The sequence below is a fragment of the Procambarus clarkii genome, chromosome 38, assembly GCF_040958095.1.
Source record: "Procambarus clarkii isolate CNS0578487 chromosome 38, FALCON_Pclarkii_2.0, whole genome shotgun sequence".
Classification (NCBI taxonomy): Eukaryota; Metazoa; Arthropoda; class Malacostraca; order Decapoda; family Cambaridae; genus Procambarus; species Procambarus clarkii.
This window is the reverse complement of record NC_091187.1, coordinates 10,505,658-10,519,961: the sequence shown is the minus strand read 5'-3', so window position 1 is coordinate 10,519,961 and position 14,304 is coordinate 10,505,658. Positions and strand designations below refer to the sequence as shown.

General features: G+C 39.5%; 1 protein-coding gene across 13 annotated transcripts in view; it reads left to right on the top strand.

The window, feature by feature from the left end:
• The window catches only part of Pfk (ATP-dependent 6-phosphofructokinase), a 165,685-nt gene that overhangs the window by 75,793 nt on the left and 75,588 nt on the right, over nucleotides 1-14,304 (top strand). For all 13 annotated transcript variants that reach the window (XM_069337696.1, XM_069337695.1, XM_045764814.2 and 10 more), the window contains 3 exons: nucleotides 3,075-3,170; nucleotides 6,146-6,238; nucleotides 7,987-8,139. In XM_069337696.1, the coding sequence (XP_069193797.1) occupies nucleotides 3,075-3,170; nucleotides 6,146-6,238; nucleotides 7,987-8,139 (342 nt within the window). The remainder of the gene's footprint in view (nucleotides 1-3,074; nucleotides 3,171-6,145; nucleotides 6,239-7,986; nucleotides 8,140-14,304) is intronic.

Genomic DNA, 14,304 nt, shown 5'->3' with positions numbered 1-14,304 from the left:
TGATTTGAAATGTTACTTAGAAGACATGCTGGTTTCTTATATGCTACTTAGCCAGGAATTTAAAATTTGGATGAATAAATCTGTCAACATTGGGAAACATAGATAGTTGCAGATAACATTTTTCCAGTAAGATCGTTGTTAAAAGCCCTTATAGGCAAAAAATCTATCAAAGGAACATCACCACAAGTGCATTTTTTTCACAGAAGTTGGATTTTGCTTTGGGCATGTTGCATGCCCAATTCTCCTCCCAAAAGACATTAACCTCCAGACCAATGAGCTGCGCATGCAGCTCTGCAATCCTGGTAACCGTTGCCAGTGGCATGATCTTTGTCTTGAATGTTACATTAGTCAAAGATGGGGCTGCCTGAAGCTTCTCTGTACCTGGGAAGTCCAGCATAATAGTGAAAGAACAGACAGGGTTTTAACAGCATTTGGGAAGGACTGTTATTGATAGTGCTTGGCCGAGCTGTAATATGGGAGGCAAGATTGAGTGATGGAGAAACCACGGGGGGGGGAAGAGGTTCCTACATGGTAGTCATTTAAGTAATAGTATTCAGCATTAACCCTTTAGAGGAAAAATAATCATGGTTGCTGCTCCTCCAACACCCTCTGACCACACATTTTCCAAAGAAAAAGGAGGGCAGAAAAGAGCATGGACTATACTTGGAACTGTGACATACTGACTCAGAACCCAACACTTGTAGGAAAAATGTGTTGCAAAGTAGCAGAATAGTGCTACAAATTAAAGAAAATAAGGCCAATATTCCAGATAATGGTTAAAAGAAGAATTATATTAGGATTTTGAGTTTGCCATGGGCAGTGCTCATATTGAGCCAACCCCTTCCCACTCTCCCCCTCCCAACACACACACCTCCATCTCTTCTGTTTAAAGCTAGCCGTATTATTTGCCTCTGATGTCTGGCAACCTGTTTCAGTTGTATACTGAAATTAGAATGTGAAAATTAAAATGTATAAAATTATACATTATCTAATGAAATTAGAATATGCAGCAGTTGTATGGTGGCCAAATCTCAAGAAGCACAAATAAACTGGAAAAGGTGCAAAGGCATGCTATAAAATGGCTTCAGGAACTGAAAGAAGAGTTACAAGGAGAGAGTAGAGGTATTAAACATGCCAAAACAAGAAGATACAAGAAAGAGGTGATATGATCACCACTAAAAACATACTAACAGGAATTGACCAAATTCCTGTTAGGAATTCCAGAGGAATTCTTGAAATCAGCAACATCAAGAACAAGATGGCACAGATAAGGCAACAAAGATGCCAAAAGTACATTAGGAAGTTTTCTTTTGCAAACAGAGTGGTAGACAGTTGGAACAAGCTAAGTGAGAAGGTGGTGGAGGCCAAAATTGTCAGTTGTTTCAAAGTGTTACACATCAAAAGAGTACTGGGAAGTTGGGACGTCACGAGTGTAGCTCTCATCCTGTAACTAAAGTAATTAGAGATACTATGTGCACAAGCAAATACGGAATACAAAGAAGGGATCAGGAGTGACCAAGAGTTACGCTCAGAAAGGAACTTTACATACAAACTCCAAAGTCTCTTGGTGTAGAATGGAATGTTCTCTAATACTCTTAGCACCAGTTGAATTCTGCAGGGGCTTATTGACTCTGTGGTGCAGGCTAATTGACTCTGGTGCAGGTGTGTATAATTAGCTTTAACTAGCCTTAAAGCCTCTCCTTTGGATACAGTTGTATTTTGCCTTCAGAAGTTGACAGATGATCAGTCATTCATTATCCGTACCATCCTTCCTATTCGTTGAGTGGAGAGCCATTATCCCAGAAGATAGGAAAATAGAGACAAGGCTATGGATGCAGAATTTAGAGAGGCTAATCTTGTCTTTAGTGAGGTTACCTTGAGGTGCTAGTGAGGCATAAAGCTTTGGAAGATATTCTCACCCTAGTCTCCCTACCAGGGTTTGTGATTAGTATCGTGATTAGTGCTGTGGTTGCCACAGGTCTAGACTTTTTGTTTAATCTGAGAAATATTTAGTCCTTAAAGTTAGGCAAATTTTTAGAGGTCCAGAGAGTGTTAAAGTTTTTTGCTTTATAGCCTGTATGGCATGCATGTATGCTTCTACTAGATAGTTTTCTTTTTGGCTAAATATTTTTAAGTATAAACAAGGCTGATCTTCATATGATTTCTTTGCCACTTCTTTTAGTTAGTGTATTTGCTCTCATTCCAGTAAATGTCTATTTACTTACAGAAAATCATATAAATAATTAGAAAATTAGTATATTTTGGTAGCAGTCATTCCTGTAGACATATATTATTAAATATGACCGAAAAAGTAAGATTAATAATTCTAACACAAATTTTCTCTTATGTTTCTTTTCACTGTCGATGGTAATTGAAAAATCAGTTCTCCAAAATTCATTTTTATTTCTATTCTGACGCAACACTTGAACGTGTTTCGTAATAATTTATTACATTTTCAAAGACTTTAGTTTACACACACAAACTATAACCTGCAAACACTAAACAGATTTCTTACTATGCTATAATTCAAACGGCTTTTCATTTTATATACCTGCATTTGGGTGAGGTGATATGTTACAACAGTTTTGGATGAGGTGAAAACAAACTTTCAACACAAAGTTGAAAGTTTGTGTTGAAAGTTTTTCACCTCATCCAAAACTGTTGTAACATATCACCTCACCCAAATGCAGGTATATAAAATGAAAAGCCGTTTGAATTATAGCATAGTAATAAATATGTTTAGTGTTTGCAGGTTATAGTTGTGTGTGTGTGTGTAAACTAAAGTCTTTGAAAATGTAATAAATTATTACGAAACACGTTCAAGTGTTGCGTCAGAATAGAAATAAAAATGAATTTTGGAGAACTGATTTTTCAATTACTATCGACAGTGAAAAGAAATATAAAAAATGTTGAGAAAATTCATGTTAGAATTATTAATCTTACTTTTTCGGTCATATTTAATAATCAGAAAATATATACTCTAGTGTTGATACTGTATGAGGAATTTTGTTTTTTGCACCAATTTGTCATAGGCATAGGTTGATAAATTATGCTGACAATTGTATCGTTTTCAGGAAAGGTCTATGGGGCAACGTCTGAATATTATTATAGTTGCTGAAGGAGCAATTGATCAGCAGAATGAACCCATCACTGCTGAGGGAGTTCGTAAGGTAAGTCTATCCTGTGTTGATCGGTTTGCTCTACAGAATGCTATGCTCCAGGCAAACATTTTATGGTACAGGGTGTATACTGTCCTCCCAGGTAACATTTTATGGTACAGGGTGTATACTGTCCTCCCAGGTAACATGGTACAGGGTGTATACTGCCCTCCCAGTGTAACGGGGGGTGGGGGAAATAGCTCTATCTTGTCCATTATTCCACCCCCAGTTAACTAACGAGGCCGGGGAAAACAGCTCTCTCTAGTCCGTTATCCCGTCCCCAGTTAGCTAACTATTCTAGAGCACCTCCAGAGTTCCTAAGGCAACCTCTCTCGTTCAACACCTTGTAACCTAGGTATTTGACTACCTAGGTGCTAAGACTACAAGACACCGTAACTTGACCAGCTACCCGAAACTCTAGAGAGAACTCTAGAATACATTTCACTGCCACAAACGTATAAGAGAAAACGAAAGGAAAGAAATGAATAGTGAAGTAATTAGTGAGGGTTTAGGGTGAGGGGTAGAGAGGTGGGAGGAGCGAGGAGGGTCATTAGTTGAAAGTGAGAGTTTAGAGAGGGGTGGAGGGAGAGGAATAGATAGGTAGAAGTAGAAGAGTAGATAGTAGAAGTAGAAGAGTAGATAGGAGAAGACGAAATGCTGCCACCATCCATTCAAGACCATTACCTACAAGACAAGGAATGGAACTTGTCTGTATCACAATATTCACAAAAGATGTTATCAAGAGGTCATTATTAGTATGTCCCATCTTTATCATGTACTCATTAAATCATGAAACCAGTAATCACAGAGGCTTTCTCACCTCACCTCAACTCTCTAGGGAACAAAGACAATTTAAATAATAAATTCAATTATATTTTACATACTAAGTATCATACTTTAAGGCATGTTCAAGATATATATAGGTAAAGTGAGTCATCCTCCAAGAATCTGAGAACACTACAACTGACTGCCCCTGATCATCACACAACACTTGTAAAACACGACCAAGTCACCTTAATGTTCAACTCACCAAGTGTCTGCCTATAGCTGGATAGGGGGGGGGGTCTGTAGTGGACAGAGACTGTCTCGCCCTGCCGGCCGACAGCCTCCCTGTTAGGCCGTCTCCTCTCCTCTGCTGGCTGCTGTTCTGTTAATGCTCTCGAATCGATAGCTCTCCGAGTATATATTGGGGAACCTAGTAGCTAACTCCGCCCACAAGTAGATAGCCTCCGGCTCTCTACCAAGCCACTCCTTAAACGTCGGCATGTTTGAAGGCTACCAGGCTCCAATTATAAGATTAGTAGAAGTAAGGTGAAATTCGCATGATCTGACCTCAGGTCACTTGGGGTGATTAACTCTTAGAGGTGTGAAACTCAGGTCGACCAAGCTGGCGCCTTCTCAAATCCCTGTCTGTGACTCATGTACTCTATGTATGTATTAAATACAACTAAACCAAACACTTTTATAGTGTTACACCAGGTAACATGGTACAGGGTATATACTGTCCTCCAAGGTAACATTTCATGGTACAGGCCATATACTGTCCTCCCAGGTAACATTTTATGGTACAGGGTATATACTGTCCTCCCAGGTAACATTGTCACAGGTATATACTGTCCTCCCAGGTAACATGGTACAGGGTATATACTGTTCTCCCCGGTAACATTTTATGGGACAGGGTATATACTGTCCTCCCAAGTAATATGGTACTGGGTGTATACTGTCCTCCCAGGTAACATGGTACAGGGTATATACTGTCCTCCCAGGTAACATGGTACAGGGTATATACTGTCCTCCCAGGTAACATGGTACAGGGTATATACTGTCCTCCCAGGTAACACTTTATGGAACAAGGTATATACTGATATTCTCATTATCATTATTAGTATTAAGTACAGTAATTGTAATGTTTTCTCAGATATAATCATTTAAGATAAAATCCCACATTTATGAATTTGTGTTTTATGTAGAGATTTGTATCGAGTCTTTCGCACACTCTTGGGCGCTTTGTCAAGGTCTGAGTGTATGGGGCCCGGTAGTATATTCGTGTTCGTTCTCACCACACAATCGAGAATTCTGGGTTTGAATCCCGGGAAATTCATTTTTGAAATCCCATGTCCTGAAATGGTTGGACATGTTTCCTTCCACTTAATGTCCTGTTCACCTAGCGGTAAGTAGGTACTCGGGAGTTAGTCAGCTTGTTGTGGGGTTGCATCCTGGGCGGGGTCAGTAATTCAACTTGGGGGGGGGGGGAAGAGGCTTTGATATAAGCCTAACATGTATGAATACACTCTGCCTTCCTGTTCCCTGATACAATAAATTATTATATATATGACACACAGAAATTACAATTGTGTGATGCATCAAATGAACAAATCCACAATGGCCGTGACGAGGATTCGAACCTGCGTCCGAGAGCATCCCCGACGCTAACTCAGTCGATTAAGGCAGCGTCTGGGATGCTCTCGGACGCAGGTTCGAATCCTCGTCACGGCCCTTGTGGATTTGTTTATTTTATATATATGATTAGGACAATACATATATCTGAATGGCTAATCTCGATTGAGATGCCATTGAGATGCAAGTCTTGTCGTAACCATGTACTGTACTCAGACCTTAATAAAGCACTCGAGTTCAAAAAGACTCAATGTAAATCTTTACATAAAATACACAAATAATAATAATTATTAATAATAATAAAATTAATAATGACAAAATATTTATTAAAATTATTTGGGTCCTTAACATAAATATTTGCTTCTCACTTTTCTAATGCACTACTATTCATGTATAGTTCAAAGTCTTTCAAGAACTTAGACCAGCTTCCAATATGTATTGGAACTTGGTTTATTAGAAAATGTCAAATAACAATGTTAGTCCTTGCCTTTAATTAAGTATTGCTTATCATTAGGCATGAAGATTTAGACCATAATTATATATATTTTTTGCACCAAAATTTAGGTTTTGAATTAAGTGGTTCATTTCAGGTCATTGTTGAGAAGCTTGGCTTTGACACTCGTGTAACCGTGCTGGGTCACGTTCAGCGTGGTGGTTCTCCCTCTGCCTTTGATCGTCTTTTGGTAAGTTTTAAACTTGGTAAACACATTCCCTTTTAGGAGAGACTACTAGGTATAATATAATAATAATAACTGGGTATCCCAGGTGGTGATCCATTTTGATTACTTTTTTTGGTCACTGCTTGATTGCTGAACGGAGCCGGTGGCTGAGCGGACAGAACACTGGGCGTGTGATCCTGTGGTCTCGGGTTCGATCCCGGGTGCCAGCGAGAAACAATGGGCAGAGTTTCTTTCATCCTGATGCCCCTGTTACCTAGCAGTAAATAGGTACCTGGGAGTTAGTCAGCTGTCATGGGCTGCTTCCTGGGGGTAGAGGCCTGGTAGAGGACCGGGCCGCGGGACACTAAGCCCCAAAATCATCTCAAGATAACCTCAAGATAACCCTGAGAATGTCGAAAGCATTGACATAAAACTTAACGGTTATAAAACATAGCTTCCTTTTGAATTTGGAGTGTGCAGTCTCTTGTTGCCATTATGGGAACCACTTTTTGACTTGTCAGTCTCCTTTCTTTTCATTTTGTATGTGTGGGTTGGATTATTTATTTTTGGCCACATTGTGACTTATTCCCTGCAGCTCTTGGATATTGTTGCTGTATTGGAAAAGTGAATCTACATAAAACTAGACCCACACAATGTGGCCTTAGTTCTCATGTAAGTTTATTGAATACAAAAAGTACTGTAATTACATTAGTATGATTATGAAAGTTTATTTAAACAAGATAAGCTTGTGTTCCTGTTTCCCTATATTATCATCATGGAATTGTATGTGGTGTTAGCCTGCAGTGGTGTTAGCCTGCAGTGGTGTTAGCATACTCCCTTATTGTTTTGTGTCGCATGTTTACATGTTCCTCCCATCCTCTCCTCATACCTCTTATTTTTATAGTCGGAGTTATTTAATAGCTTGCACCTTTTGCACTTTGATCTGTACTGATGTGTTTGTGAGGTCCAAACACCAAGTACAGTAAATTTGTCAAGCCTGACCCCACCCAGGCCGGGCTTCAGAAGAACAACTGAAACCCTCTCCAGGTAACTGCTGCAAAGGCTAACTTGTGTGTTTCATTATGTTCATACTGTATTCAGTAACACTAAGTTTTTCTGATAACTTGTCTTTCCTCCAGACTAATTTTCAAGTGCATAATTGGGACTTGCTGTTTGCATATTTCTCCCACTCTCTTCACTTGGTCTATTTTGTGCACCACACGTGACTAGCCTGTTCCATGAAGGTGGTTACAGCTCACCAGGGGATACCTAAAAAATAGGTACAAGGACATTTCAAATATTTTTAAATATGGGGAAGTATGTTGAATTTTGATTTGCCTAAAGAACCTTAAGACATTTTTAAATTTCTAAGATTTTTAATAAATAGATACTGAAGTGTTTGATGAAATATTTGACAATGCAGGCGATGAGTCACAATAACGTGGCTAAATTATGTTGACCAAACCACACACTAGAAGGTGAAGGAACGACGACGTTTCGGTCCGTCCTGGACCGTTCTCAAGTCGAAGTCATTCTCATCAACTTGAGAATGGTCCAGGACGGACCGAAACATCGTTGTCCCTTCACCTTCTAGTGTGTGGTCTGGTAAACATATTTGACACTCTTGCTTATTATCCAAGATGCATTCAAGTATAATAATGTTTTTCAAACTACAGCACTGTACTTTAAATTTATAATATTTCTTATTCTAAATTATTAGACATTCATGCTACTTGTTCATTAAACATAACGGGTCTCTGGTGTATTTGCAGGGTTGTCGTATGGGTGCTGAGGCTGTGCTTGCTCTCATGGAGGCTACTCCCGAGACGGAACCATGTGTCATCTCTCTCGATGGCAACCAGGCAGTGCGGGTTCCTTTGATGGGCTGTGTACTCAAGACTCAAGCTGTTGCTCGGGCTATGAAGGTATTGTAATTATTTGTTTATGATGATTTTATTTTAAGTTATCCTTGTGCTCAATTCTAATTTACACACGGAAATAAAACCACACAAGACCAGAAGGCGTGGCATGAAGTGCAAAATAGGCCTGTTGAAAAGCAGAGGTGCAGTTGATGTACTGAGAAAGAACATTAAAGGCCCAACACCTCAAAACTACCTCTCGACATAAGTGGCATAACTGGCTCGCCTCTCTCAAAGGGGAACTTGATACACCTCCAAAGAATACCTGATCAACCAAGCTGTGATTCATACATCAGGCTGTGAGCAGCTACATCTGATAGTATGGTTAGCCAGACCACCAACCGGGAGGCCTTATCCAAGGCTGGGACACTGATCCTCGGAACCAACGCAAAGTATCCGCAAAGTAAGGTAGGTCTCCTCTAGTAGTCCCATGTTGGCTTGCCATGTTTTTGGGTGTCATCTCCTGAAGTCAACAGCAGGTTTACTCTGGATTATACTGTAGATAAATAATATATTTGAAAGCCATATTGTTAAAAAGTTGAGAATTTGGCAATTTGTTAAAATTCATTGGCAACAAATGAGTAACTGTGTGGGAGATTGAGATTGGGGCAGGCATCTCTCTACAGATGTGAGAGGAGGCAGTTGCTGCGGCAGACACGAGTGTAGAGGTAAATTGAGCATATAACTGTGTGTATTTCAGAAACCGATATTAATAAAAAATGGTAATTATTTAGAAATTCTCCATACCCAAGTATGCATATTTGGAATATGGAAAGAAAACAATTATTACCTCATATGCAAAGAAACCTAATAAGAGGAATTTTTTTCCCCCAAATATTTTGAAGTTATTGCAGAATGGTGTCACAAGGGTGAGAGTTTTGCCTTCTTCGGGTTAAGTGTTATTTCATGACGAGGGCTATGCTTATGGTAATTATAATCATCCAAGTGTAATTACCCAAGTGTAATTACAGGGTGAGAGCTATGTTTGTGGTGTCCAGTCTCCCAGTACTGTGCTGTCATATAACACTTTGAAACTACTGATGGTTTTCGCCTCCATCACCACCTCACTTGTTCCAACCGTCCAACACTCTCTTTGCAAAAGTGAGCTTTCTAATGTTTCTTTGGCAACTTTGTTTCCTTAGTTTGAATTTGTGTCCTTGTTCTTGACTTTACACTTTTCAAAATGTTTTCTTTGTCAATTGTGTCGATTCCTGTTACTATTTTGTACGTAGTGATCATATCACCTCTCTTCTATTTTATAACTTTGGCATATTTAATGCCTCTAACTTCTTCTTGTAGCTCTTGTTTTGATCTATTTGTCTTGGTTGCGATTTAGCTGCATGTCTTTGCACTTTATGTAGTTTAATGATGTGATTCTTGTGATATCTTACAACTGCTGCATATTAAAACTTTGGTCTTACAAACATTAATTTCTTTAATATTTCACCATCCACATATTTAAGTGATTCTAAAGTTGGGAAACATAGAATATGCTCCTCACGCAGCATTCTTTGTGGTATTCAGGTGACAGTTTTCTAACAAGAACTGCCCTGAATTCTTTATCAAAATTCTCTAACCCAGGTTCTGGCTCGTGGTCCCTGGTAGGCCCACAGAACTCCATACACACTGATGCCAACGTCTGACATTAGCATATCAGTGGTATATGGAAAAATGGGAAAATGGCCTCTTCATAAATAAAAAAAAAAAATCCTAATATAGTAATAATTTTTCAGCACAGAATATTTTTTATGCAATATGTAAGAAAAACACTAAAATTAATTAATTTTTATTGTTTTATTGGGTGGAGGCGCACTACAACGCTGTGTCTGTCACTTGTCAACACCTGGTGCTTGACTTTGCCGACTCTTCCTGTTTTATCCTCGGATGTTTCACCAATTGTTTTATCACTTGGTTGTCCTTGTTTATATCCACAGAGCTGTTATATCCATACAGTATCCACTCAATTTAACGGCCTATATGGGGCTGTACCCTAGTCGTTATTTCCGAAGTTAAGTCGGGTCGAGTAATTTTTCAAGTAACATTCAGGTAGGATATATTTTATACTGTATAACTAAAATTAAATAAAGTTTATTGTGTAATTACATTCCAATTTAGTGCACGGCCGACGATTAAGCCAGTTGCTGGCTGCTGCATGGATGATGTGTGAACACGCTCTGATCAAGTCCAGATGGGTGGGAAAAAATTGATTCATTCCTTTGTATTGCAAAATATTTCATGTATCAATCAGTGAGTTAATATTGTCTTAATAAAATTTTAGAGATGTGTTTTGATTTACCCTGAACAGTGCAGGTAATGTATTTTTAATGTTACGACACAGGCTGTGGCGGCCATGCCATAACAATGGCGATCGAGCCTTGTCACTGAGAGCTAGCCAAGACGAAATATTTTGAGCTCACCTTTTCTCTGCTGACGATAGAATATACATTTGCAGAGACTAATATGTAGCTTTTGTTGAAAAAAAACAATTAATATCTTGTAATACTATAATAAAATTGGTAAATTGACTTACTTTTAATGAAGCTGAAGATTACGAAGCTGTGATGATTACGTCATCCTCTGCAGCGCTTGTTTTATATTGTTTATATTGTATACAGGGTACATACTGTATGTACACTTATTTTCAGGCACTCACTTCACACAACAGCTAGCCTTACTACTAATTCACATGAGTTCTAATTCTACTTCACTATTGACAATTATTTCTACTGTATATTTACACTGTACAGTATCTTTTTGTCTAGGCTTAATTAATCATTAACACTTACAATACTGTACTCTATCAACACTTTTTACACTAATTTATATGCCTTTCAATCATATTTTATATCGTTAGTGGATGACTTGTCACGACTTGTTGGTGGGAATTCAGCATCGGCGGGTGCAACATGGCTTGTAGAGCATTCGTTGCTGGCGGATGTTCCACGACTTGTCGATGGGAATTCAGCATCGGCGGGTGCAGCATGGCTTGTAGAGCATTCATTGCTGGCGGATGTTCCACGTCTTGTCGATGGGAATTCAGCATCGGCGGGTGCAGCATCGCTTGCAGAGCATTCATTGCTGGCGGATGCTCCACGTCTTGTCGATGGGAATTCAGCATCGGCGGGTGCAGCATCGCTTGCAGAGCATTCATTGCTGGCGGATGCTGCACGACTTGTCAATGGTAATTCAGCATCGACGGGTGCAGCATCGCTTGTCGACGAAGATTTTTCACGAACCGTTGAAATCATGAATTTATCTTTTTGTCTGAATCTGATTTTCTCTGGCTAACGTTCTGAGACATTGCTTTAAGGCTGTAAGATGTACATAAAAATTTCCAATAACCTCATGTTTACTTTTTATTGAATATCAATGAGTTCCTCAACTTGTTCCAATCTTTTCTGATATCCGACACCTCTAGGCAGAGCCTCACCAACATCGTCCGAGTCATCATCAGAGTCATCAGAGTCATTTCCGAGAACACTTTGCGCAATCTGTTCTTCAGTTAACAATTCATAACCAGGATCGTAATCATTTTCTAACCATTCATTGATATCATTCACTTGTACACCCTGACCAGCTTGGAGCAACATTGTTCGGATCGTTTCTTCAAACCCTTCAAAATCATTGGCTTCATTTTCAAAACCTTCGAATTCACTATCAGATACTGCTGCTTCACATCTAGGCCTCTGTTAAGTTTCTTCCATGAATTTGTTAGTGTGGTTTCTTTCACTTTATTCCAAAGCCTAGCCCAGTGGAATATTGCTTCCCTGATTGTGTACTTTTTTAGATTTTCTAGTGTTCTTTGAGCCCTTGTATCCTTTCCTGTCAACTCATCTTCCTCGCTAGGTAAAACAACTAAAACATCTTCAAGCATTGCTGTTTGGTACATACGTTTAGCAGCAAGGAAAACACCTTGGTCCATGGGCTGGATCAAGGATGTTGTGTTTGGTGGAAGTGCCATGCATTTTATTCTGCCATCCCTTGAAATTAACTTGCTAATGGGATGAGCAGGAGCATTATCTAGCAGCAACAATGCCTTAGCCTCACTGCCCTTTATTCCACATTTGTTGATCTGGAATTCTCTGACTTCTTTGCAAAAGTGGTTTTCAAACCAGTCCGTAAATATTGTTTGATTAAACCATGATTTCTTAGAATTGTAATATATTACAGGTAATGCCTGCATTATATTTTTTAAGGCTCGAGGATTTTTAGACTTGCCTACCACGGCACATTTTGTCCTGTGAGAGGCATCAGCATTAGCACAGAGCAAGACTGAGAGCCGTTCCTTGCTTATCTTTCGTCCAGGAATATTTTCCTGCATCCTACTGGTTAAGGATGTACTTGGTACAGCTCGCCACATAAACCCAGTCTCGTCAGCATTATATACTTGATATTTGCTTAAATTATTACTGACAATGTACTCGTTTAATTTAGCCTTGAATGAATCAACATTAGTGGGATCAGCACTTGACGCCTCACCAGAAATTTTTTTGGTGTTTGAAATGTTATGCCGAGCCTTAAATCTTCCAACCCACCCATCACTTGCATTGAAATCTTTTATACCTAATTGAATGGCAAGTTTACTTGCTGCAACTTTAAGCTCTTCAAATCTTATTGCCATGCCAATTGTGCGGTGCTGAATAAACCACTTATACACTGCAGCATCCAATTGTGGATACTGACCAGACTTTACTGTTTTTCTCGAACATGCAGCACCAGAAGTAGCACACTCTGTTGTGCTCACATATTTTAATAGAGTATCCTTCTGTTTCTTGATGTCACTTACTGTACTTTTCCTGATGTTAAACTCATGCTGCTGCTCGTGCATGAGAATATCCTTTATCAAGTTTCTTAATTAACTCCAGCTTCTGTGCAACCGTCAGGCGCTTCCTTTGGGTAACTTTTGGCATTTTGTAAATTAAAAAGATCACAATTACAGTACAGTAATATCCTTCACAATTGAAGCTAGCCGCGCGAGTTCACGGTAAACAATGGGAACACATGGCCCGGCGGAGTACATTCTAGGTCCGTGGGAAAAAAAATACCTAGTGCCTATACTATAAAAGGTATTTAATAAGAAAACAAAGACTTTTGCTTAATAAAAACTGTTTCAAAATATTTTATTAATAATAATTTACAATTTTCTTTATTAAAGTGAATCATTTTAAAACAAAATTAAGATGTAATATATGACTCTGGACGATCCAGGTCGGTGGCCTGGTCGCCATGTTAGGGGACGCTGATGCCACAACAAACCCAATACCGACCGTCTGTAATATCGACCGCAGACCGGTATAGCAGACTCCAGATACCGGTCTCCCAAACCGGTCGTTAATACCGGCAGATCGGTATAAAAGAGGCCGTTAAATTGAGTGGATACTTTGAGTGAGTTTTATGTGTATAATGCAAATATTTGCATTATACACATAAAACTCGGACAATAATTATTTAAATCGTCATGTGACGACTGCATTTCCCTAGTAACATTCATGACAACTGTATTCGGAGTACATCGTGGGTTTCATGGGACAAGGTAAACTTGATTACATCTACATTGACCTATTATATTCATATTTGCATCATGTAAAATGCAGACAATAATTGTTTAAATCATGTTTTAAGAGGATTTGATATTATCTTCAGACCCCTTAGGGATTGGCAGTAGACGATAACCACAGCCTAAGGGTTAAAGCTTTTTCACATGATTTGTGGGTAGTGTGTGGCCGTCTCCTCTTGCACATTCTATCATGAGGCATTTTCTGGGTGGAGCCCCGTCGGCTCCCCGGAGCTATCCAGGCTGATATGCTAATGTCAGACGTTGGCATCAGTCATGTGTATGGGGTTCTGTGGGCCTACCGGGGACCATGAACCAGAACCTGGCCCCCACAGAAGAGGCACGAGGAGCAATAGCCTATAGAAACCCCCGTGTGGTTAAAAGCATTCTATATTCTATAACAGGGTTGTTGATTTGTGGAACAAATTACCGCGTAACGTGGTGGAGGTGGGGTCCCCTCGATTGTTACAAACGTGGGTTGGACACGCATATGAGTGGGATTGGGTGGTTATAAATAGAAGCTGCCTCGTATGGGCCAATAGGCCTTATGCAGTTACCTTGTTCTTATGTCTGCCATCGACCAGGTCAGGCACCCAGAAAGGGAAGCGTCCCAAAAC